Source organism: Bombina bombina, chromosome 8 (genome assembly GCF_027579735.1).
Source record: "Bombina bombina isolate aBomBom1 chromosome 8, aBomBom1.pri, whole genome shotgun sequence".
NCBI lineage: Eukaryota > Metazoa > Chordata > Amphibia > Anura > Bombinatoridae > Bombina > Bombina bombina.
In genome coordinates, this window is record NC_069506.1 from 111,269,803 (window position 1) to 111,296,642 (window position 26,840).

The following is a 26,840-nucleotide window of genomic DNA, read 5'->3' on the forward strand; positions in this document are numbered from 1 at the left end:
ACATCATTTTTTCATGCTGTTGCTCATCCTTAAACTGAATTGTTTTTAAATTTTAATTTTATAAAGAGTGAAGTTTATTTTGAGCATACATACTAGTCTTTGTTTCATATAGGTGGTGAGAGTCCATGATCCATTATATATTGGATTGCATTCCTACCACTAGGAGAAGGCAAATTTTCACAAATCCCAAGAGCCCTATAAAACCCCTCCCACTTCACACATACCTTAGTTTTTGCTTCCTCTGAAGCAGCCTTTGTTGGAAAGGTCCTTCAGGCAGTTGTCTCAGTTTACTGATTATGCCTGTTCTTTTGAGTTTATTATAAGAGATTTTCTTGTTTTGGGTTGCGGATTTAATTTCTCAGTGAAAAAAAAAGCTGTTTTTTAAACCCTCCCTTTATGGTTACTCGTGGACCTCCACAGCTTGAGTAATAGTTCCCATATGTAATGGATCATGGACTCTCGCCACCCATATGAAAGAAAACATAATTTATACTTGCCTGATGAATTCCTTTCTTTCATGGTGGCAAGAGTCCATGAGCCCCCACCCTTTTCTTTGGGCTGATTTAAGAACATCTTTTATCCCTGCTCCTTTTTTTTGGCACATACTCCCTTTGAAACCTCACTGCTTAGCTATACGTTAAACTAAGGTATGTGTGAGGTGGGAAGGGTTTTTTAGGGCTCTTGGGGTTTGGGAAACTTTGCCACCTCCTAGTGGTAGGAATGTAATTTCCATATGTAACGTATTGTGGACTCTGGCCACCATGAAATAAATTAATTTATCAGGCAAGTATAAATGATGTTTTTAGGGAAAGTTCGAAAACATTGATATATATATTTTTTGTTGTTTCAGGTGAACAAATGGTGGAACGCTGCTCACGGAACTCAAAAACAAAATGCAAACCTTGCGGTGATAGAGAGTTCAACCCAATGTATACAAATGATAAGTGCCGTGACTGCACAGTGTGTGAAACAGGTAAGCAAATGACAGTTTAGATGAGGTGGGCTATGGATAATAGAAGTATTTTGTTCAGTTTAAAAGTGGTACAAAATGAATGGTGTTCGGATTACATACTATTTTATCATTGCAAATATTGGGGTCTACTCATAATGGTAGATAACAAAATGTGATCCAGTGCTAAACCTCAGTATATAATAATAAACAGAATAAAATCAAACCATGCAAAGACTCACATAAAAAATATGTCAATCAAAAACCACATAAACGCTGCAGAACCTTAAAGGGCCATTATAGTCAAAAAATGATGTGCTCTAATTTATTAGAACATGTCATTTTAACACTATTGACCCTAGACTACTGCGTGTTTAACTCCTTTGTGGGACTCGCAGCCCACTGCTAGTCCTCCTGAGCAGAAAATGCAGCTGGTCCAATCAGCAGCGCTAGTCGCCATGTCTCATATGTAGAACTAGTGCTGCTGGTTGGATCAGCTGCATTTTCCGCTTGAGACCAGCAGCACTCTGCGATCCATGAGCAGTATTTCTACTGTGTGTTTAACCCATTTGTGGGGGTTAAACACACAGTAGTCTAGAATTGATAGTCTTAAAACAATTACATGTTCTAACGGATTATATCATGTACATTTTTTCTACTATAATTGCCCTTTAAGTAAAAAATCCCACCATGTATATTTTTTCCATCTGAGCAGTCATTTTACCCCTTGGCTGCAAGCAACATACGAATCAAAAATGTTACCTCTTTGGTTCTTAATAACACAAATAAACAGAAGTGATTAGACATCCTTGAGTTGCCCCACACTCACTGACGTATTTAGGTTTTGTGCTGCCCTAGGCACTCAAAATTCTCCTGCGCCCTTCCCCCAGAACCCCGCCCAAAAGTTTTTGGTGTTTTTTTGGCCACTCTCTTATTATGCCCCCTAGAATGTAAGCTCCCTGGGCAAAGTCTGCCATTATATACCTGTGTAATACTTCTAAAACAACTGTAAGCTTCTTACAAATATAGCCATAAAAAATGTTCTACCCCCCTTCTTCAATCTGCCGCCCTAGGCAAGTGCCTTGTTTGCCTAGGCCATAATATGCCTCTGTCCTCTCTTCTTTCTGCTCAATATTTTCAATGCATTGAGGCTTAGTAGGTCTTACATTTAGTTAACACTTATAGACATTTAAGTGTCCAGTATTTTTTGTGAAGATTCTATTGAACAGCCGGCTAAAATACTGGACTGTCTGGTTGAATACTGGACACCTGGCAACCCTATCAGCAGTTACCTCCTCCAAGAGAATGAAGGCCAACACTACTAATAACTTAGTTTCATTTTCAAACAAATCTTTTTTTCGGAGAATAAGTTAACAAAAAAACGTGTTCCACTGACTGAACTTGGCCAACTTCTGCTTAATTTTTTTTAGGCCCACTTGTTTAGAAATCTGTTGGACAGTTGGATTTTTATAAATATAGACCCCATTCAGGTTTTACCTGGGCATCATGACTTTCAGGGGACGAAATACCATTGGTGTAGCAGGTGCAGTTGCACCAGGGCCCAAGCTGGAGGGGCCGATAGCAGCAAGACTATACATGCACATGTGCAGAATGTGTACAATCCTAATTGCGGGGAGACTTTAATTAGTGCAGGTTGTCTATCCCCAAAACCATTATACAGAGCAGCATATACATATTGCTGTTGCTTACTACTGGGTTCCTTTAGGGGGCCCCCAAAAACATTTGCACTGGGGCCCTCTGTTGAGTAGATCCGCTACTGATGACATCACTGGAGTAAATTCATTAGCTCTCTCTCTCTTGCCCTTCAGCATCACATAATGGGATCCATGTACGAAGCAGCGAAAGCTGCTCCGGAGCCTTTGCGGGGCAGGTTCGCATATGCGAGCCTGCTTCCCGCAATGTAAGAAGCAGCGGTCATTAGACCACTGCTTCCTACACCCTACTCCACCTCTTAGGTGGCGAAGCAAAATCACAGAGAGCACGCTCGCTCTCAGTGATTGACAGCCCCTTCAGTTGCGTGATTGGTCGCGCAATTGAAGGGGCGGGCATTACACACTCCAATGAGCGTGTAATGGTACATACGGGCAAGCAGATCAATAGATCCGCTGCCCATGTTTAGCGGAGGCGGGCGGACAGCTTCACGAGTTAAGAAGCTGTCTGCCCGCCTCTTAGTACATGGCGCCCATTGTGTCATTCTATTAAGTTAATTCATTAAAGAATAGTGAGATAAATGAGCTGCATAGAATAATGGAAAAAATGGAAAACACCTGAATTTAGCCGACTGTCGCCTGTTCACTCTTTTCTTCGTGTATAAGTCTGAACTATCAGTTTATGTCTACAAATGCTACAGTACCTAAGTAAAGATTTGTATTTTAAATGGAAGCTAAAGTCAAAATGATACTTTCCTGATTCAGACAGAGCACACAGTTTTAAGAAACTTCCAAATTTACTTCCAATATTACATTTTTCATTTTTTTTTTATATACGTACTTTCTGAGGCACCAGGCAGCTACTACTGAGCATGTGCACAAGTTCACAGTGTTTGTATATACTAGTCTGTGATTGGCTGATAGTTGTTACATGATAAAGGGATTTGGAAAATGGGAAAAATATATTTGTCCGAAAAAAATCTACCGCTTATTTGAAATTCAGAGTAAGTTCTATTGCATTGTATTTGTATTATGTACTTGTTAATTATGTACTTCTACTGTATTAAATGGTCCTTTAAAGGAACAGTAAAGTCAAAATAAAAATGTCATGATTCAGATAGAGCTTAAAGTTCTTTGTTGAAGACTAAACCTAGGTAGGCTGATAGGAGCTCAGTCTATGGCAACAGTTCTTGCAACTATGTATACAGGGGCGGACTGAGACCAATCAGGGCCCTGGGCAAAAATTAATGAAGGGCCCCCACTGTTTCACACTGACCCAAATGTATGCAAATTAACATGGTAGCCTCCCTGCCCCCACCAACCCATCCAACCTCCATGGTCGGATGCCCAACCTCCTGGTCCAGACCCCACATTCCATAGCCCTCACAGCAACAGACCCCTGACAGGACCCCCCAAGCAACAAACCCCATATCCAGGCCCAAGGCCCCCATTCTGGCTAGGACTCCCACAAACCCCACACTTAACTGCTTAGTTACTGATAGGACAGCTGTCAGCCCCAGCTTAAGTAGCATACCAGGAGCCATGGAGATGCCATTTGTAAGCCCCCCTGACATGCTGGGCCCTCTGTCGAGCTCCTATTTGCCCAGCTGATCAGTCTGCCCCTGTATGTATAACATTGCTATAAACCATGTTGCAAACACTGCTGCCAGATGACTAAAGACATATTCACGCTCCTGAGCAAAGAGAACTACTCAAAATTGATTATAGAACTAAATTGGAAAGTTATATAAAACTTCATGATTTATCCAATCCATTTAAGTTTAATTTTGAATTACTGTCCCTTTAACTGTGTCTACAGAGGTATTTAGAATAATTTATTTCCTGTAAAATTTAATGTGTAGAAAATTGATTAATTAAAGTGCCTTTATGTATTCACTTTAGATTTTGTAACACATTTTGAAATGTAGTAGTTATTTCTAATGTATGAAATAAGCCAATTGAAAAGTAATACTTTTTTGATCAATGTTCATATAGGAAGTATCACAGAGAAGGTCTGTACCAAAACCTCGGATGCTATATGCAGTTGTCCAAAAGGAAGCATCTCACTGAATAGCAAAAACACAGCCTGTGTGTGCAAAATAGGACATCAAATCGTAGAAAAAGGCAAGTTATACTTTTTTTTTTCTTTTTAACAAAAAAGTTTTTTTTATATTTGAAATAGCTGTTTTTGCTCTTTGAACATACAAGCCATTAACATGGGCTGAGTTTGCAGGAAGAGCTGACCACCTTATCTTATATTTCTCTATACACACAAATACTCCATTATTTAATTCTACATAAAGTGCTTTATTGCTAGAAGTAAAAAACTTTACAGGGATTTTTTTTATTTATTTACTGCTTGTCCTAATTGCCCCTAATTGGACACAGGAATGGAGATACAAATACACAGTGTAATAGTCTTTTTAACCGCTTAACAGTAGCCATCTTACCTTGTACTTTAGCTTTGTTGTATATCTAGGGGTGTTGCCAGAGCCCCCAAAGGTTGACAGTACCGAGACTGCACTTCTTCTATAAGCCTCAGATATTTATTTGATGATAGACCATACAATTTTAAAAAATAAACAACTTTCAAGTTTACGTCTATTATCAAATTTTCTTCATAATTTCTTTTATTGAAGGAGCAGCAATGAACTATTGAGAGCAAACTGAACACATTGATAAGCCAATGACAAGAGGCATATATGTGCAGCAACCAATCACCAGCTAGCTCATAAGCTTAACTAGTTATGCTTTTCAACAAAGGATATCAAGGGAACAAAGCTAATTAGATATTAGAAGTAAATTCGAACATTGTTTAAAATTGTATGCTCTATTTGGATCATGAAAGAAAAAAATGTGGGTTTCATGTCCCTTAAAGCATATAGTTACATAGCAGATGAGGTTAAAAGAAAACAGATGTCCATCAAGTTCAGCCTAAACAGATCGTACCTGGGTTACAATAATAAAACAATAAAAATGGAAAACTGAATTTACAGTAAACAATTAGAAAGCTGACCATTTTGCACAAGAAATCATATCCCTGAATTCTGTTTTTCACCATAAATGCATCTAAGCCAAATTTATCCAAGATATTGGCAGTCACTACCTCCTTAGGCAATCTGTTCCACAATTTGATTGCTCTTACAGTGAAAAAAATCTTATTTCCCCTAACTTTAAATTGTGACCTCTTGTCACAAACAACTGCCTTTGAATAAACAACTCTTCCGCCAACTCTGTATATGGGCCTTGACTATATTTATATAAAGTAATCGCATTACCTCTCAAGCACCTTTTTCTAGAGTAAACAGACCTAATTTGGCCAACCTCTCTTCACTTCATAGTTAAAATTCTCCATTCCCCATGCATAATTAAGGGCCAGGTTCCAGAAATGTCGCCTTATACTTGAACCAGTTGTATTGGTAATAAAGCTAATTTTTATCTTCAAAAGTGCTGCTGTGTGTGGATATATAATTGAAGGCTGGACAGCATCCTCATGCCAGTGTGCACTACACAGGAGATGCTGTGCTTATTGGTGTATGATATAGGGCAGAGCTTTCCAAACTTTTCATGTTGGTGACACACTTTTTAGACCTACATCATTTCCCGACACAGTAATTCAGTTGTACTAGCAAACAGGAGGTTAAACTAATTTGTTTTAAGAGATACGGACACATACATAAATTATATAATAACTTAATGTATTTACAAGTAACAGTATGTAAGTATGTGCAAGAATTAAAAAAAGTTTAATAACATCAATAGCTACTTACTATTTTAATGGGATGTAAGAGGTTGATGGGATGAACACTGTTTCTGAATATTTGGTGGAATATTAGATAAAGACACTCAAAACTTTAAACTTCCTATTCATATATAAAGAGCAGGAGCAGCAATGCACTACTGGGAGCTAGCTCCAAAAAACAAAACACTTTGACTTCTGACTTCAGCTCAGCGTTTAAGCTGCTGCCCTCAGAGCTCAGCGAGTCTGACTGACTACGGCCTGCGCTGCAAACACACTGCTGTCCCACTCACTGACTACACATGCAGTCACAAGCCGATTGAGGAGATTACACATGCAGTCAGGAGCCAATTTGCCACCAAAGCCACCAATGGGAATAGTTTCAGTTCCCGCTGAGCTGCACCAATAGGTTAAGATGATCTGTGACCCACTAGGTATCAATCACGTGTCAACCACGTGATATGCATGGCAGGCAGGCAGGCGTAAAATCGGAAACCAAAATACAATTTAAAAAAATAAATAAATAAAAAAAAAAAAAATGTGCTCAAGCAGGGACACACCTACACACTGCTGCCGACACACTAATGTGTCACGACACACAGTTTGGAAAGCACTGATATAGGGATTTATGTGTAGTGATCAATGAGAATTTGTTTAATAATAATCACATGGTCTAACACATTTGAGAATTTTATTGTTACACTTTTACATTCATCTTGCTTTAACATTCAAATAATATATTGTATGGAAACAGTCAATTCTACCTCACATACTTGGCACCTTTGCTTTAGTGAACCTTATTAAAATGCAATAATAAGCAATAGAGCTGCACCAGTAAATCATATAAAAATATTCACATGTATAGACCCAGATGCTTACACACCAATTTATGTCTTCCTCTCCACCTATTGCAGAATGTGTTCCTTGCCCACCTGGGTACTTCTCAAATAAAGAAAATGGCGTATGCCGTCCCTGGACTAAGTAAGTGAGGAATTATTGATTCCATTAAATATTTTCAGTCTTTTAAAATAATGCAATATTTTTTTTATTAGGCTTTGTTAATAATGTTTTCATACTATTACATGTTTATTGGAGTATCCATGTTAGTAAAGTTATTCAGAAGCCAAAATAACAGGAGTATAATACTCTCTCTGCCACCTCTTAGAATTAAAACCACGGAGTATTCCAACTGGGCAGATTGACAGCCCCTGTTATAACGCGATTGGCTTGAGCAAGAGCAGGGTGGGGGCATTGCACAAGCTGACATTTATGCAATAATAAATATCATCAGAGCCATTATGCCAACACATTAATAAATGGAGTCCAAAGTGTCCTCTCGTCAGAACCACACAATAAGCTGTTTCAATTGGACACTCAGGTTTTCCAATATTGTCATAATCAACATTAGCCTTCCCCTGAAAATTTGATCTTACATGGACTTTATAAGTTAAATAAAAGAGTGGAGTTTTATAACAAAATATTAAGTGATAAAAGCACAGACATCTTTGTAATGATGTATACTTATGTGGCAGGTGGGTGAAGGGTAGGGAAAAGACAATGTCTTGTAAGAGCTCACATTAATTTATCCAAATTTAAATTGGAAGATAGGGCAAGTCCAGCCACAGAGCTAAAATATTAACCTTTATTGTCTTATTAGAGTCATGGTAAAAACAGACAACGTTTTAAGCCCAAAGGCCCTTAATCATGCTCTTGTATTGCTTATCTTTGCTCCAAACTATGTCAGATAGTTAAAATTTAAATCATGCATAATTGTATTCAGCTGTCTATGTTGAATATGTCACTGATATTCTACTTAAGGGGAAAGGAAACCCAAACGTTTACTTTAATGATTCAGAGAGGCATTCATTGTTAAACAACTTTCCAGTTTACTTCTTTGATCACATTTGCTTCATTTTTTGGTATCCTTTATTGAACAAGCAGGGATGCACTGCTACGTGCTAGCTGAATACATGGATTGAGCCAATGAAAAGAAGCATTTATGTGCAGCGACCAATCAACAGCTATGTCCCATTAGTGCATTGCTGCTCCTGAGCCTACCTAGGTATGCTTTGGTTGCCAACTAAAGTAAATTGGAACATTGTTAAAAATTGCATGCTGTATCTGAATCATGAAAGTTTAATTTTGACTTTACTGTCCCTTTAATGATGAACACATATGTATACAATGGGGAACACATATAAAATGAAGAAAATAAAATAAGGTTGACTTATTATTGCATTGTACATACAAAACACAAAATGGTATCTATACAAAGTGATATACATATTCAAGTATAATTAGCCCAGTATTTATGTTACTTCCATTTTGTTGAAATGTATTATTCACATTGTTCAAAATTTGTGATGTAATATTAAAGTCCATATACACATACAGAAAGAGAAGTTCTTTCTCAAGGATGCACAACACTTCCGCATCTTCTTCGATGGCGATTTACTACCTGGGAGCAGCCTCTTTTAGCCGAATTGTGCTTTCACAGAGAAGAACTTTCCTGAAGTATATCAATCTGATCCCACCTATCAAGGTCAGTCCAGCCACGAAATACCAGGCGATTATTTTCTGAACAAGAAACATGTCAACCCCAGACGATTGTTTTGGCCTTCTTTGGATCTCGTCAGGGAGGGTCAAGGTAGGCCGAAATAAATGTTGGGAGGTTCCAATATCCTTGTTCAGAGAAGGATTGTCTGGTATTTCAGGGCTTGACTGACATTGCTAGACGGGATCAGGTTGATATACTTCAGGAAAGTTCTTCCTGCAGGTTATGCAAACTTATACTTATTAGGGGGCTGTAATTTTGTTTTTTATTTATGTTCCTAACGATTTACTATTTGTTCTTTTCTCTGGATTTTATTTGTTAGAAGATCATATATAAAGGAAAAAAGTCTGACATTTACATTGTTATTTCTTTCTTTACATTTAAAAAACGTGTGTGTATACTTTTTGTATCCACTGTTTATAAAAAAATTGAAAAAATTAATATATGGATTTAAAGAGAATGAGGTAAACTAATTGTATCTATAGTTGCAGCAATATAGGAGAAGAACTAATGGAAAAGGGATCATCTACAACAGATACTAAGTGCATGAAACTGAATTCTTTGCCTTCCCAACTCCCACCTAACGCCATTAAAACAAAATCACCTGACAAGCGAGCGGTTACAGTTAGTCCCCCACTCTCATCAACAATGGACGTTATTACGACCCACAAAACCACTGTTCCTGGCAATTCTGTTAACTGGGGTAAGTTTATATGTGTTGAAGTTAAATTATAATGCTCCAATATTGTATCTTACTGAAAATATAGGTGTACAACCTCTTCTAAGCACACAAATATAGTCAGTAGAATACCTGGTAACACTGATGTTAGGGACATTAAACCCAAAATATGGTTAAAGGGAAAGAAGGGGAACATTTCAGTATCAAATGTATACTGTACCATTGTATTGCTGCCCAAACTGGTCATATAGTGCATAATGTACCCATTACTATTACTATTTGACTGTTTCTTAAGTGCAGGGATGGCAATGATACAGTGTGCCGCCATGCTGGAGCTTAAAAGAAGGACCACTACATAGAGTAGATTTGAACAACCGACAAATATACAATAAAAAGATAATGTAATACCAAATGTAATAGCAAACTTCAAAGTTAATCCAACTTTAGCTCCCCCTGTATTATGTAACAACCATCAGCCAATCACAAAAAGCATATATGAATTTACTGTTTATTTCTGCACATGCTCAGTAGGGGCTGGAGCCTCAGAAAGTGTGTATATAAAAAAAAATGTGCACATTTCTGATAAAGGAAGTATATTGGAAAGTTTTTTAATATTGCATGCTTTATCTGTATCGTGAAACTTAAATTTTGACTTAAGTGGCCCGTATTAGCGCACTCATGTCCAGAAGTTATAGGTGTTCTGTAAAGTCTACAGTGTGCACTTCCATTTCTCAGAATTGAAAAACTCATGATTTTCAGAGTTTTATAAGCCTAGTATTAAGGTTATTCACAACCTCCCTTTAGTTATGGGTACTACCATGTTGAAATCTATATTTCATTGCATTCCAGTGCTGATGTGTTTGCACATATGCAGCAACTCTCCTTCTGATACCTACAGTAAAACTCAAGTTGTAAAATGGTGGCACCCATAATTAGAGGGTGGTGCATGAAAAGTATTTAGGCCTAGATTTAGAGTTTGGCGGTAGCCGTCAAAACCAGCGTTAGAGGCTCCTAACGCTGGTTTTAGGCTACCGCCGGTATTTGGAGTCAGTCAGGAAAGGGTCTACGCTAACTTTCCAGCCGCGACTTTTCCATACTGCAGATCCCCTTACGTCAATTGCGTATCCTATCTTTTCAATGGGATCTTTCTAACTCCGGTATTTAGAGTCGTGTCTGAAGTGAGCGTTAGAATTCTAACGACAAAACTCCAGCCGCAGAAAAAAGTCAGTAGTTAAGAGCTTTCTGGGCTAACGCCGGTTTATAAAGCTCTAAACTACTGTGCTCTAAAGTACACTAACACCCATAAACTACCTATGTACCCCTAAACCGAGGTCCCCCCACATCGCCGCCACTCTATTAAATTTTTTTAACCCCTAATCTGCCGCCCGCCACCTACGTTATACTTATGTACCCCTAATCTGCTGCTCTAACACCGCCGACCCCTATATTATATTTATTAACCCCTAATCTGCCCCCCACAACGTCGCCGCCAGCTACCTACACTTATTAACCCCTAATCTGCCGTCCGCACGCCGCCGCCAGCTACATTATAGCTATGTACCCCTAATCTGCTGCCCCTAACACCGCCGACCCCTATATTATATTTATTAACCCCTAATCTGCCCCCCCTCAACGTCGCCTCCACCTGCCTACACTTATTAACCCCTAATCCGAGCGGACCGCACCGCTACTATAATAAAGTTATTAACCCCTAATCCGCCTCACTCCCGCCTCAATAACCCTATAATAAATAGTATTAACCCCAAATCTGCCCTCCCTAACATCGCCGACACCTAACTTCAAGTATTGACCCCTAATCTGCCGATCGGAGCTCACCGCTACTCTAATAAATTTTTTAACCCCTAAAGCTAAGTCTAACCCTAACACCCCCCTAAGTTAAATATAATTTAAATCTAACGAAATAAATTAACTCTTATTAAATAAATTATTCCTATTTAAATCTAAATACTTACCTGTAAAATAAACCCTAATATAGCTACAACATAAATTATAATTATATTATAGCTATTTTAGTATTTATATTTATTTTACAGGTAACTTTGTATTTATTTTAACCAGGTACAATAGGTATTAAATAGTTAAGAACTATTTAATAGCTAAAATAGTTAAAATAATTACAAAATAACCTGTAAAATAAATCCTAACCTAAATTACAATTAAACCTAACACTACACTATCAATAAATTAATTAAATAAACTACCTACAATTATCTACAATTAAACCTAACACTACACTAGCAATAAATAAATTAAATACAATTCCTACAAAGAAATACAATTAAATAAACTAACTAAAGTACAAAAAATAAAAAAGAACTAAGTTACAAAAAATAAAAAAATATTTACAAACATTAGAAAAAAATTACAACAATTTTAAACTAATTACACCTACTCTAAGCCCCCTAATAAAATAACAAAGCCCCCCAAAATAAAAAAATGCCCTACCCTATTCTAAATTACAAAAGTTCAAAGCTCTTTTACCTTACCAGCCCTGAACAGGGCCCTTTGCGGGGCATGCCCCAAAGAATTCAGCTCTTTTGCCTGTAAAAAAAACCATACAATACCCCCCCCCCAACATTACAACCCACCACCCACATACCCCTAATCTAACCCAAACCCCTCTTAAATAAACCTAACACTAAGCCCCTGAAGATTTTCCTACCTTGTCTTCACCTCGCCGGGTATCACACCGATCCGTCCTGGCTCCAAAATCTTCATCCAAGCCCAAGCGGCGGCTGAAGAGGTCCAGAAGAGGCTCCAAAGTCTTCATCCTATCCGGGAAGAAGAGGCGATCCGGACCGGCAACCGTCTTGATCCAAGCGGCATCTTCTATCTTCATCCGATGAGGACCGGCTCCATCTTGAAGACCTCCACCGCGGACCCATCTTCTTCTTCCGACGACTTCCCGACGAATGACGGTTCCTTTAAGGGACGTCATCCAAGATGGCGTCCCTCGAATTCCGATTGGCTGATAGGATTCTATCAGCCAATCAGAATTAAGGTAGGAAAATTCTGATTGGCTGATGGAATCAGCCAATCAGAATCAAGTTCAATCCGATTGGCTGATTCAATCAGCCAATCAGATTGAGCTTGCATTCTATTGGCTGTTCCGATCAGCCAATAGAATGCAAGCTCAATCTGATTGGCTGATCGGATCAGCCAATCGGATTGAACTTGAATCTGATTGGCTGATTCCATCAGCCAAACAGAATTTTCCTACCTTAATTCCGATTGGCTGATAGAATCCTATCAGCCAATCGGAATTCGAGGGACGCCATCTTGGATGACGTCCCTTAAAGGAACCGTCATTCGTCGGGAAGTCGTCGGAAGAAGAAGATGGGTCCACGGTGGAGGTCTTCAAGATGGAGCCGGTCCTCATCGGCTGAAGATAGAAGATGCCGCTTGGATCAAGATGGTTGCCGGTCCGGATCGCCTCTTCTTCCCGGATAGGATGAAGACTTTGGAGCCTCTTCTGGACCTCTTCAGCCGCCGGATGATGGATGTCTAGCCCCCGCTTGGGCTTGGATGAAGATTTTGGAGCCAGGACGGATCGGTGTGATACCCGGCAAGGTGAAGACAAGGTAGGAAGATCTTCAGGGGCTTAGTGTTAGGTTTATTTAAGGGGGTTTGGGTTAGATTAGGGGTATGTGGGTGGTGGGTTGTAATGTTGGGGGGGGTATTGTATGTTTTTTTTTACAGGCAAAAGAGCTGAATTCTTTGGGGCATGCCCCGCAAAGGGCCCTATTCAGGGCTGGTAAGGTAAAAGAGCTTTGAACTTTTGTAATTTAGAATAGGGTAGGGCATTTTTTTATTTTGGGGGGCTTTGTTATTTTATTAGGGGGCTTAGAGTAGGTGTAATTAGTTTAAAATTGTTGTAATTTTTTTCTAATGTTTGTAAATATTTTTTTATTTTTTGTAACTTAGTTCTTTTTTATTTTTTGTACTTTAGTTAGTTTATTTAATAGTATTTATTTGTAGGAATTGTATTTAATTTATTTATTGCTAGTGTAGTGTTAGGTTTAATTGTAGATAATTGTAGGTAGTTTATTTAATTAATTTATTGATAGTGTAGTGTTAGGTTTAATTGTAACTTAGGTTAGGATTTATTTTACAGGTAATTTTGTAATTATTTTAACTATTTTAGCTATTAAATAGTTCTTAACTATTTAATAGCTATTGTACCTGGTTAAAATAAATACAAAGTTACCTGTAAAATAAATATAAATCCTAAAATAGCTATAATATAATTATAATTTATATTGTAGCTATATTAGGATTTATTTTACAGGTAAGTATTTAGCTTTAAATAGGAATAATTTATTTAATAAGAGTTAATTTATTTTGTTAGATTTAAATTATATTTAACTTAGGGGGGTGTTAGTGTTAGGGTTAGACTTAGCTTTAGGGGTTAATACATTTATTAGAATAGCGGTGAGCTCCAGTCGGCAGATTAGGGGTTAATGTTTGAAGTTAGGTGTCGGCGATGTTAGGGAGGGCAGATTAGGGGTTAATACTATTTATTATAGGGTTATTGAGGCGGGAGTGAGGCGGATTAGGGGTTAATAACTTTATTATAATAGCGGTGCGGTCCGCTCGGCAGATTAGGGGTTAATAAGTGTAGGCAGGTGGAGGCGACATTGTGGGGGGCAGATTAGGGGTTAATAAACATAATATATGGGGTCGGCGGTGTTATGGGCAGCAGATTAGGGGTACATAGGGATAATGTAAGTAGCGGCGGTTTACGGAGCGCCGGATTAGGGGTTAATAATAATATGCAGGGGTCAGCGATAGCGGGGGCGGCAGATTAGGGGTTAATAAGTGTAAGGTTAGGGGTGTTTAGACTCGGGGTACATGTTAGAGTGTTAGGTGCAGACGTAGGAAGTGTTTCCCCATAGCAAACAATGGGGCTGCGTTAGGAGCTGAACACGGCTTTTTTGCAGGTGTTAGGTTTTTTTTCAGCTCAAACAGCCCCATTGTTTTCTATGGGGGAATCGTGCACAAGCTGGCCGCGTCCGTAAGCACCGCTGGTATCGAGAGTTGAAGTTACGTTAAATATGCTCTACACTCCTTTTTTGGAGCCTAACGCAGCCATTCTGTGAATGCTACGCATTTTTACATTTTAAATTCAACTAAGTGATTGTGTGATCATTGTAGGACATTTGTATAAACATTGATTTAGTATCCATTTAAAGCACCACTATACACTGTGTGCAGAATTATTAGGCAAATGAGTATTTTGACCACATCATCCTCTTTATGCATGTTGTCTTACTCCAAGCTGTATAGGCTCGAAAGCCTACTACCAATTAAGCATATTAGGTGATGTGCATCTCTGTAATGAGAAGGGGTGTGGTCTAATGACATCAACGCCCTATATCAGGTGTGCATAATTATTAGGCAACTTCCTTTCTTTGGCAAAATGGGTCAAAAGAAGGACTTGACAGGCTCAGAAAAGTCAAAAATAATGAGATATCTTGCAGAGGGATGCAGCACTCTTAAAATTGCAAAGCTTCTGAAGCGTGATCATCGAACAATCAAGCGTTTCATTCAAAATAGTCAACAGGGTCGCAAGAAGCGTGTGGAAAAACCAAGGCGCAAAATAACTGCCCATGAACTGAGAAAAGTCAAGCGTGCAGCTGCCAAGATGCCACTTGCCACCAGTTTGGCCATATTTCAGAGCTGCAACATCACTGGAGTGCCCAAAAGCACAAGGTGTGCAATACTCAGAGACATGGCCAAGGTAAGAAAGGCTGAAAGACGACCACCACTGAACAAGACACACAAGCTGAAACGTCAAGACTGGGCCAAGAAATATCTCAAGACTGATTTTTCTAAGGTTTTATGGACTGATGAAATGAGAGTGAGTCTTGATGGGCCAGATGGATGGGCCCGTGGCTGGATTGGTAAAGGGCAGAGAGCTCCAGTCCGACTCAGACGCCAGCAAGGTGGAGGTGGAGTACTGGTTTGGGCTGGTATCATCAAAGATGAGCTTGTGGGGCCTTTTCGGGTTGAGGATGGAGTCAAGCTCAACTCCCAGTCCTACTGCCAGTTTCTGGAAGACACCTTCTTCAAGCAGTGGTACAGGAAGAAGTCTGCATCCTTCAAGAAAAACATGATTTTCATGCAGGACAATGCTCCATCACACGCGTCCAAGTACTCCACAGCGTGGCTGGCAAGAAAGGGTATAAAAGAAGAAAATCTAATGACATGGCCTCCTTGTTCACCTGATCTGAACCCCATTGAGAACCTGTGGTCCATCATCAAATGTGAGATTTACAAGGAGGGAAAACAGTACACCTCTCTGAACAGTGTCTGGGAGGCTGTGGTTGCTGCTGCACGCAATGTTGATGGTGAACAGATCAAAACACTGACAGAATCCATGGATGGCAGGCTTTTGAGTGTCCTTGCAAAGAAAGGTGGCTATATTGGTCACTGATTTGTTTTTGTTTTGTTTTTGAATGTCAGAAATGTATATTTGTGAATGTTGAGATGTTATATTGGTTTCACTGGTAAAAATAAATAATTCAAATGGGTATATATTTGTTTTTTGTTACGTTGCCTAATAATTATGCACAGTAATAGTCACCTGCACACACAGATATCCCCCTAAAATAGCTATAACTAAAAACAAACTAAAAACTACTTCCAAAACTATTCATCTTTGATATTAATGGGTTTTTTGGGTTCATTGAGAACATGGTTGCTGTTCAATAATAAAATTAATCCTCAAAAATACAACTCCCTGTAGTGTGTGTGTGGGGGGGATCTTACTTTAGCTTACAGAAGGTAGGTGTTTGGTGTGAATTTATTCATACATTCTTCACAGGCAGAAATGAGAAGTTTCCAATGAGCCACTGATAGTGAATAAGACATGTTCTCTATGTCACATGTGTAAGTGCAGGAGAAAATATTAAACTTAAAAAAATCTTCAAACTGTTTTTATTGATTCTATAAAAATTCTTAATCCTTCACTAATCAACAACTTTTACTGAAATCCTAAAATAATAGAGTGAGTTTCTTTCAAGAAAATAAATTGAAATGAAAAGTAAATATGCTAAATATGAAAAAAATGTATTGAATTAATTTGCGTGCTAACCCGAATGTGCGCTAGGACAACTGTGCTAAAGTCAAAGGTGCGCTAAGAAATATTAGCAATACCTTTGTATATACAGGTATAAATCACCAAATCCGGGATTCTAAAATCCTGAATTATTCCAAAATCCAAACTTTTTCATTCATATTTTTTTGAAATTTAAAATGATTGAAAACTACAATTTTTTTCTCACTATTGTGTTTTATAATGCTAATGCTCCTCTGTTTGTATATAAAACAATCATTACCTGTTTGATTACAGTACTGTACTATCTTTCTGAGGGCATTACGTATGCAAAAATACTAAAAATTATATAAAACTACCTTTAGGTTGCATGTATAAGCTGTATTATGACATGCAAATATGCCTATGCGACATAAGATGTTGTTTACACTCATTTTACAGATGCAAATACACAGATATCCAAAATCTAAACCTTTTCCGGACCCAAGCAGTTTGGAGATATATATATATATATATATATATATATATATATATATATATATATATATATATATATATATATATATATATATATATATATATACATACATACATACAGTTATGGCCAAAAATATTGGCACCCCTGCATTTCTGTCAGATAATGCACCACTTCACCTAGAAAATTGTTGCAATTACAAATGTTTAGGCATTCTCATGTTAATTTATTTTGTTTCTATTGGTATGACACAACAAAGTGGAGAAAAAAAGCCAAATCTGACACATTCCATGCAAAACTTCAAAAATGGACTGAACAAAATCATTGGTACCCTCAATTTAATATTTGGTAGCACACCCCTTGAAAAAAAATAACTGAAATCAATTGCTTTCTGTAACCATCAATACATTTCTTACACCTCTCTACTGGAATTTTGGACCACTCTTTTTTCGCCAACTACTACAGGTCTCTAAGATTAGAAGGGTTCCTTTTCCCAACTGCTGTGTTGAGATCTCTCCACAGGTGCTCTATGGGATTGAGATCTGGACTCATTGCTGGCCAATTCAGTACTTTCCAGCACTTTGTCTTAAACCATTTCTGGTGCTTTTTGACATGTGCTTTGGGTCATTGTCCTGCTGTAAGACCCATGACTTCTGACGGAGACCCAACTTTCTGACACTGGGCCCTACATTGCACCACAGAATTCTTTGGTAGTTTTCAGATTTCATAATGCCATGCACACAGTCAAGACATCCAGTGCCTGAAGCAGCAAAGCAATCCCAAGACATCATGTTTGACTGTAGGGACTGTATTCTTTTCTTTAAAAGCCTCATTTCTTTTTCTGGAAACAGTAACATGATGGGCTTTATCAAATAAGCTGTAATTTTGTTTCGTCTGTCCACAGTACATTCTCCCAAAAGGATTTTGGCTTCCTCAGGTAAATTTCGGCAAACTCCAATCTGGCTTTTTTATGTTTCTATGTCAGCAGTGGTTTCCTCATGGGTCTCCTACCATAGCGTCCCTTTTCATTCAGATGACGACGTATAGTGCAAGCTGATACATTTGTACCCTGTGCCTGAAGGTCAGCTTGAATTTGTCTGAAGTTGATTGAGGTTCTTTATCCACCATTCGAACAATCCTTTGTTGCAATCTTTGAACAATTTTTCTCTTTTGCCCACATCCAGGGAAATTAGCTACAGTGCCATGGGCTGTAAACTTCTTGACAATTTTGCGCACAGTGGACACAGAAATATTAAGATCTCTGGAGATGGACTTCTAACCTTGAGATTGTCCATGCTTTTCCACAATTTTTGTTCTCAGATCCTCAGACAATTCTTTGCTGCTCTTTCTCTTCTCCATGCTCAGTGTGGCACACAGAGACACACAGCAGAAAGGTTGAGTCAATTTTTCACCATTTTAGCTTGTTGCCGGTGTGATTTCTATATTGTCAGCACCTGTTAATTGATACAGGTGAGTTTAATTACAAATTACAGGAGCATCACAAACTTGGAATGCAATAATTTCTTACAATTTTGAGAAGGTGCCAATAATTTTGTCCAGTCCATTTTTGGAGTGTTGTGTGGAATGTGTCAGATTTGGCTTTTTTTTCTCTCCACTTTTTTGTGTCATACCAATACAAACAAAAGAAATAAACATGAGAATGCCTAAACATTTGTAATTGCAACAATTTTCTGGGCGAAGTGGTGCATTATCTGACAGAAATGCAGGGGTGCCAATATTTTTGGCCATGACTGTATATAGATAAATAATATATATATTTATATATATATATATATATATAAATATATACAGATGAAGTTTATATATATATATATATATATATATATATAAAACAAGAGAGAGATTCTATATATAGGGCCCGATGTATAAAAAGGCGTGCGGACAGCTTCTTAACTTGAGAAGTTGTCCACCTGCCTTCGTTGCATACGGGCAGCGCATCTGTTCATCCAGTGGCCCGTATGTATCATTACACACTCCGCTGTGTGTGTAATGCTCGCCCCTTCACTCGCATGACCAACCGCGTGAGAGAAGGGACTGTCAACCACCGAGAGCTCGCTCGCTCTCTGTGATTTCTCTTCGCCACCTCAGAGGTGGCAAATAGTGTAAGAGCAGTGGTCTAATGACCGCTGCTTCTTACATTGCAGGAAGCAGGTTCGCATGTGCGAACCTGCACCGCAAGGGCCCAGGAGCAGCTTATGCTGCTTCGTACATGGAAATTATAATCTTCTACGTAAATAACAAAGGTATTTCAGGTATTTCTTTTGAAAAAACTAAAAATAGTCACTTTGTTTAAAATAGATATTTTACATGTCAAGGTTTTTAACTGTGAAGGGCTTAAAAGGGGGTATATATAGATGTGTATACATGTGTATATATGTATGTATGTGTTCACATACATATGTACACATATAAACTCATATATATACATGTATACACACACACACATATATATATATACATATATATATATATATATATATATATATATATATATATATATATATACATACATACAGTTGTGCTCATAAGTTTACCTACCCTGGCAGAATTTATGATTTCTTGGCCATTTTTCAGAGAATATTAATGATAACACAAAAACTTTTCTTTCACTCATGGTTAGTGTTTGTCTGAAGCCATTTATTATCAATCAACTGTGTTTACTCTTTTTAAATCATAATGACAACAGAAACTACCCAAATGACCCTGATATAAAGTTTACATACCCAGGTAATTTTGGCCTGATAACATGCACACAAGTTGACACAAATGGGTTTGAATGGCTATTATAGGTAACCATCCTCACCTGTGATCTGTTTGCTTGTAATTAGTGTGTGTGTGTATAAAAGGTCAATGAGTTTTTGGGGAAAGCAAAAGAATTGTCAAAGGATCTGTGGGAAAAGGTAGTTGAACTGTATAAAACAGGAAAGGGATATAAAAAGATATCCAAGGAATTGAGAATGCAAATCAGCAGTGTTCAAACTCTTATAAAGAAGTGGAGTTAATACTTTCTGTGCAAATTCCTCCTACTCAAATACAGGAATAGTTTGTTAAAAGTTTTGCCAATAGCACAAACAGAGGAATGTTTATTTCTTTCATGTAATTAACAAGAGTCCATGAGCTAGTGACGTATGGGATATACATTCCTACCAGGAGGGGCAAAGTTTCCCAAACCTTAAAATGCCTATAAATACACCCCTCACCACACCCACAAATCTGTTTTACAAACTTTGCCTCCAAGGGAGGTGGTGAAGTAAGTTTGTGCTAGATTCTACGTTGATATGCGCTCCGCAGCAAGTTGGAGCCCGGTTTTCCTCTCAGCGTGCAGTGAATGTCAGAGGGATGTGAGGAGAGTATTGCCTATTGAATGCAGTGATCTCCTTCTACGGGGTCTATTTCATAAGGTTCTCTGTTATCGGTCGTAGAGATTCATCTCTTACCTCCCTTTTCAGATCGACGATATACTCTTATATTTACCATTTCCTCTACTGATTCTCGTTTCAGTACTGGTTTGGCTTTCTACAAACATGTAGATGAGTGTCCTGGGGTAAGTAAGTCTTATTTTCTGTGACACTCTAAGCTATGGTTGGGCACTTTATTTATAAAGTTCTAAATATATGTATTCAAACATTTATTTGCCTTGACTCAGAATGTTCAACTTTCCTTATTTCCAGACAGTCAGTTTCATATTTGGGATTATGCTTTAAATTATCATATTTTGTCTTACCTCAAAAATTTGACTTTTTTCCCTGTGGGCTGTTAGGCTCGCGGGGGCTGAAAATGCTTCATTTTATTGCGTCATTTTTGGCGCGGATTTTTTTGGCGCAAAAATTCATTTCCGTTTCCGGCGTCATACGTGTCGCCGGAAGTTGCGTCATTTTTTGACGTTATTTTGCGCCAAAAATGTCGGCGTTCCGGATGTGGCGTCATTTTTGGCGCCAAAAGCATTTTGGCGCCAAAAAATATGGGCGTCGCTTTTTTCTCCACATTATTTCAGTCTCATTTTCATTTGCTTCTGGTTGCTAGAAGCTTGATGTTTGGCATTTTTTTCCCATTCCTGAAACTGTCTTATAAGGAATTTGATTTATTTTGCTTTATATGTTGTTTTTTCTCTTACATATTGCAAGATGTCTCACGTTGCATCTGAGCCAGAAGATACTACAGGAAAACCACTGCCTGCTGGATCTACCAAAGCTAAGTGTATCTGCTGTAAACTTTTGGTAGCTATTTCTCCAGCTGTTGTTTGTATTAATTGTCATGACAAACTTGTTAAAGCAGATAATATTTCCTTTAGTGATGTACCATTGCCTGTTGCAGTTCCCTCAACATCTAAGGTGCAGAATGTTCCTGATAACATAAGAGATTTTGTTTCTGAATCCATAAAGAAGGCTTTGTCTGTTATTTCTCCTTCTAGTAAACGTAAAAAGTCTTTTAAATCTTCTCTTTCTACAGATGAATTTTTAAATGAACACCATCATTCTGATTCTTTGGACTCTTCTAGTTCAGAGGATTCTGTCTCAGAGATTGATGCTGATAAATCTTCATATTTATTTAAGATGGAATTTATTCGCTCTTTACTTAAAGAAGTACTAATTGCTTTAGAAATAGAGGATTCTAGTCCTCTTGATACTAATTCTATACGTTTGGATAAGGTTTTTAAAGCTCCTGCGGTTATTCCAGAAGTCTTTCCTGTTCCTAATGCTATTTCTGCAGTAATTGCTAAGGAATGGGATAAATTGGGTAATTCATTTACTCCTTCTAAACGTTTTAAGCAATTATATCCTGTTCCGCCTGACAGGTTAGAATTTTGGGACAAAATCCCTAAAGTTGATGGGGCTATTTCTACCCTTGCTAAACGTACTACCATTCCTACGTCAGATGGTACCTCGTTTAAGGATCCTTTAGATAGAAAAATTGAATCTTTTCTAAGAAAAGCTTATCTATGTTCAGGTAATCTTCTTAGACCTGCTATATCATTGGCTGATGTTGCTGCAGCTTCAACTTTTTGGTTGGAAACTCTAGCGCAACAAGTAACAAATCGTGATTCTCATGATATTATTATTCTTCTCCAGCATGCTAATAATTTCATCTGTGATGCCATTTTTGATATTATTAGAGTTGATGTTAGATTTATGTCTCTGGCTATCTTAGCCAGAAGAGCTTTATGGCTTAAGACTTGGAATGCTGATATGGCTTCTAAATCAACTCTACTTTCCATTTCTTTCCAGGGAAACAAATTATTTGGTTCTCAGTTGGATTCTATTATTTCAACTGTTACTGGTGGGAAAGGAACTTTTTTACCACAGGATAAAAAATCTAAAGGTAAAAACAGGGCTAACAATCGTTTTCGTTCCTTTCGTTTCAACAAAGAACAAAAGCCTGATCCTTCGTCCTCAGGAGCAGTTTCAGTTTGGAAACCATCTCCAGTCTGGAATAAATCCAAGCCTGCTAGAAAGGCAAAGCCTGCTTCTAAGTTCACATGAAGGTACGGCCCTCATTCCAGTTCAGCTGGTAGGGGGCAGGTTACGTTTTTTCAAAGAAATTTGGATCAAATCTGTTCACAATCTTTGGATTCAGAACATTGTTTCAGAAGGGTACAGAATTGGTTTCAAGATGAGACCTCCTGCAAAGAGATTTTTTCTTTCCCATGTCCCAGTAAATCCAGTGAAAGCTCAAGCATTTCTGAATTGTGTTTCAGATCTAGAGTTGGCTGGAGTAATTATGCCAGTTCCAGTTCCGGAACAGGGGATGGGGTTTTATTCAAATCTCTTCATTGTACCAAAGAAGGAGAATTCCTTCAGACCAGTTCTGGATCTAAAATTATTGAATCGTTATGTAAGGATACCAACGTTCAAGATGGTAACTGTAAGGACTATATTGCCTTTTGTTCAGCAAGGGAATTATATGTCCACAATAGATTTACAGGATGCATATCTGCATATTCCGATTCATCCAGATCATTATCAGTTCCTGAGATTCTCTTTTCTAGACAAGCATTACCAATTTGTGGCTCTACCGTTTGGCCTTGCTACAGCTCCAAGAATTTTCACAAAGATTCTCGGTGCCCTTCTGTCTGTAATCAGAGAACAGGGTATTGTGGTATTTCCTTATTTGGACGATATCTTGGTACTTGCTCCGTCTTTTCATTTAGCAGAGTCTCATACGAATCGACTTGTGTTGTTTCTTCAAGATCATGGTTGGAGGATCAATTTACCAAAAAGTTCTTTGATTCCTCAAACAAGGGTAACCTTTCTGGGTTTCCAGATAGATTCAGTGTCCATGACTCTGTCTTTAACAGACAAGAGACGTCTAAAATTGATTACAGCTTGTCGAAACCTTCAGTCACAATCATTCCCTTCGGTAGCCTTATGCATGGAAATTCTAGGTCTTATGACTGCTGCATCGGACGCGATCCCCTTTGCTCGTTTTCACATGCGACCTCTTCAGCTCTGTATGCTGAACCAATGGTGCAGGGATTACACGAAGATATCTCAATTAATATCTTTAAAACCGATTGTTCGACACTCTCTAACGTGGTGGACAAATCACCATCGTTTAATTCAGGGGGCTTCTTTTGTTCTTCCGACCTGGACTGTAATTTCAACAGATGCAAGTCTCACAGGTTGGGGAGCTGTGTGGGGATCTCTGACGGCACAAGGAGTTTGGGAATCTCAGGAGGTGAGATTACCGATCAATATTTTGGAACTCCGTGCAATTTTCAGAGCTCTTCAGTTTTGGCCTCTTCTGAAGAGAGAATCGTTCATTTGTTTTCAGACAGACAATGTCACAACTGTGGCATACATCAATCATCAAGGAGGGACTCACAGTCCTCTGGCTATGAAAGAAGTATCTCGAATTTTGGTTTGGGCGGAATCCAGCTCCTGTCTAATCTCTGCGGTTCATATCCCAGGTGTAGACAATTGGGAAGCGGATTATCTCAGTCGCCAAACGTTGCATCCGGGCGAATGGTCTCTTCACCCAGAGGTATTTCTTCAGATTGTTCAATTGTGGGGGCTCCCAGAGATAGATCTGATGGCCTCTCATCTAAACAAGAAACTTCCCAGGTATCTGTCCAGATCCCGGGATCCTCAGGCGGAGGCAGTGGATGCATTATCACTTCCTTGGAAGTATCATCCTGCCTATATCTTTCCGCCTCTAGTTCTTCTTCCAAGAGTAATCTCCAAGATTCTGAGGGAATGCTCGTTTGTTCTGCTAATAGCTCCGGCATGGCCTCACAGGTTTTGGTATGCGGATCTTGTCCGGATGGCATCTTGCCAGCCATGGACTCTTCCGTTAAGACCAGACCTTCTGTCACAAGGTCCTTTTTTCCATCCGGATCTGAAATCCTTAAATTTAAAGGTATGGAGATTGAACGCTTGATTCTTGGTCATAGAGGTTTCTCTGACTCCGTGATTAATACTATGTTACAGGCTCGTAAATCTGTATCTCGAGAGATATATTATAGAGTCTGGAAGACTTATATTTCATGGTGTCTTTCTCATCATTTTTCTTGGCATTCTTTTAGAATACCGAGAATTTTTCAATTTCTTCAGGATGGTTTGGATAAGGGTTTGTCCGCAAGTTCTTTGAAAGGACAAATCTCTGCTCTTTCTGTTCTTTTTCACAGAAAGATTGCTATTCTTCCTGATATTCATTGTTTTGTACAAGCTTTGGTTCGTATAAAACCTGTCATTAAGTCAATTTCTCCTCCTTGGAGTTTGAATTTGGTTCTGGGAGCTCTTCAAGCTCCTCCGTTTGAACCTATGCATTCATTGGACATTAAATTACTTTCTTGGAAAGTTTTGTTCCTTTTGGCCATCTCTTCTGCTAGAAGAGTTTCTGAATTATCTGCTCTTTCGTGTGAGTCTCCTTTTCTGATTTTTTCATCAGGATAAGGCGGTGTTGCGAACTTCTTTTGAATTTTTACCTAAAGTTGTGAATTCCAACAACATTAGTAGAGAAATTGTGGTTCCTTCATTATGTCCTAATCCTAAGAATTCTAAGGAGAAATCATTGCATTCTTTGGATGTTGTTAGAGCTTTGAAATATTATGTTGAAGCTACGAAATCTTTCCGTAAGACTCCTAGTCTATTTGTTATCTTTTCCGGTTCTAGGAAAGGCCAGAAAGCTTCTGCCATTTCTTTGGCATCTTGGTTGAAATCTTTAATTCATCTTGCCTATGTTGAGTCGGGTAAAACTCCGCCTCAAAGAATTACAGCTCATTCTACTAGGTCAGTATCTACTTCCTGGGCGTTTAGGAATGAAGCTTCGGTTGACCAGATCTGCAAAGCAGCAACTTGGTCTTCTTTGCATACTTTTACTAAATTCTACCATTTTGATGTATTTTCTTCTTCTGAAGCAGTTTTTGGTAGAAAAGTTCTTCAGGCAGCGGTTTCAGTTTGAATCTTCTGCTTATGTTTTTTGTTAAAACTTTATTTTGGGTGTGGATTATTTTCAGCAGGAATTGGCTGTCTTTATTTTATCCCTCCCTCTCTAGTGACTCTTGTGTGGAAAGATCCACATCTTGGGTAGTCATTATCCCATACGTCACTAGCTCATGGACTCTTGTTAATTACATGAAAGAAAACATAATTTATGTAAGAACTTACCTGATAAATTCATTTCTTTCATATTAACAAGAGTCCATGAGGCCCACCCTTTTTTGTGGTGGTTATGATTTTTTTGTATAAAGCACAATTATTCCAATTCCTTATTTTATATGCTTCGCACTTTTTCTTATCACCCCACTTCTTGGCTATTCGTTAAACTGATTTGTGGGTGTGGTGAGGGGTGTATTTATAGGCATTTTAAGGTTTGGGAAACTTTGCCCCTCCTGGTAGGAATGTATATCCCATACGTCACTAGCTCATGGACTCTTGTTAATATGAAAGAAATGAATTTATCAGGTAAGTTCTTACATAAATTATGTTTTTGCATATTTTAGGTAATGTACTGTTAGCAGTTTTAGGGTTTATATGTATATGTTAACTCAGCTAGAGGTAAGCTTTTTGTGCACTTCGGGTAGCGAGTGTATTACAAGTTGAAAGTAAAACGTTTTCACTTGTCCGAATAGGGTTAGCCAAAGTTAGAATATCGGGCTCGTTAATGTATTCCCCCATAGAAGTCAATGGAGCAAAAAACAACCTTCTCGCGTGCAAACCCAATGGCATATTCTCAAGTGTGCCAACTCAACATGAAAATATGAATATTTCACATTTCAATGTTCTTCACATAGCAAAATATGTTATATTTATTCATAAATACATATTTCTACATATATCTGATGGTATATTAGTAAAACATAAATGTATACCTATATATGTATAGATATATACAGATACTAGCTGTTGCCCGCGGCTTTACTCACATGGATTTTGTGATTTGTAAAAAAATAGCAAAAACACGACCCCTCCCAACAACGTGTGCCCTCATGTGTGTGCCCGGTCGGGTTGCACACTCACTGACTGTGATATTCACAATCACTTTAAATGGTGAATACAAATCTATGACAAAAATAAAGGTTTTGTTGCTCTTTTCTTATAATAAGCAAGAAGAAATCACTTGTTCAACTTGTTATATAAGGTGAGGCTTTAGTTTAGTAATTGATTTAATATACATGAAATTATATCTTGCAATGACACATAAGGAAATGTGGATAGGCACTGATATAGATATAAC

The 26,840-nt window shown here is 38.2% G+C and overlaps 1 protein-coding gene across 1 annotated transcript in view; it reads left to right on the plus strand.

Moving 5' to 3' along the window:
- The first annotated feature begins 855 nt into the window (after positions 1–855).
- TNFRSF4 (TNF receptor superfamily member 4) overlaps positions 856–26,840 on the plus strand; it is a 68,899-nt gene continuing 42,914 nt past the window's right edge. The window contains exons 1-4 of the mRNA XM_053689891.1: positions 856–973; positions 4,615–4,743; positions 7,273–7,339; positions 9,398–9,615. Of these exons, the coding sequence (XP_053545866.1) occupies positions 859–973; positions 4,615–4,743; positions 7,273–7,339; positions 9,398–9,615 (529 nt within the window). The 5' untranslated portion in view covers positions 856–858. The remainder of the gene's footprint in view (positions 974–4,614; positions 4,744–7,272; positions 7,340–9,397; positions 9,616–26,840) is intronic.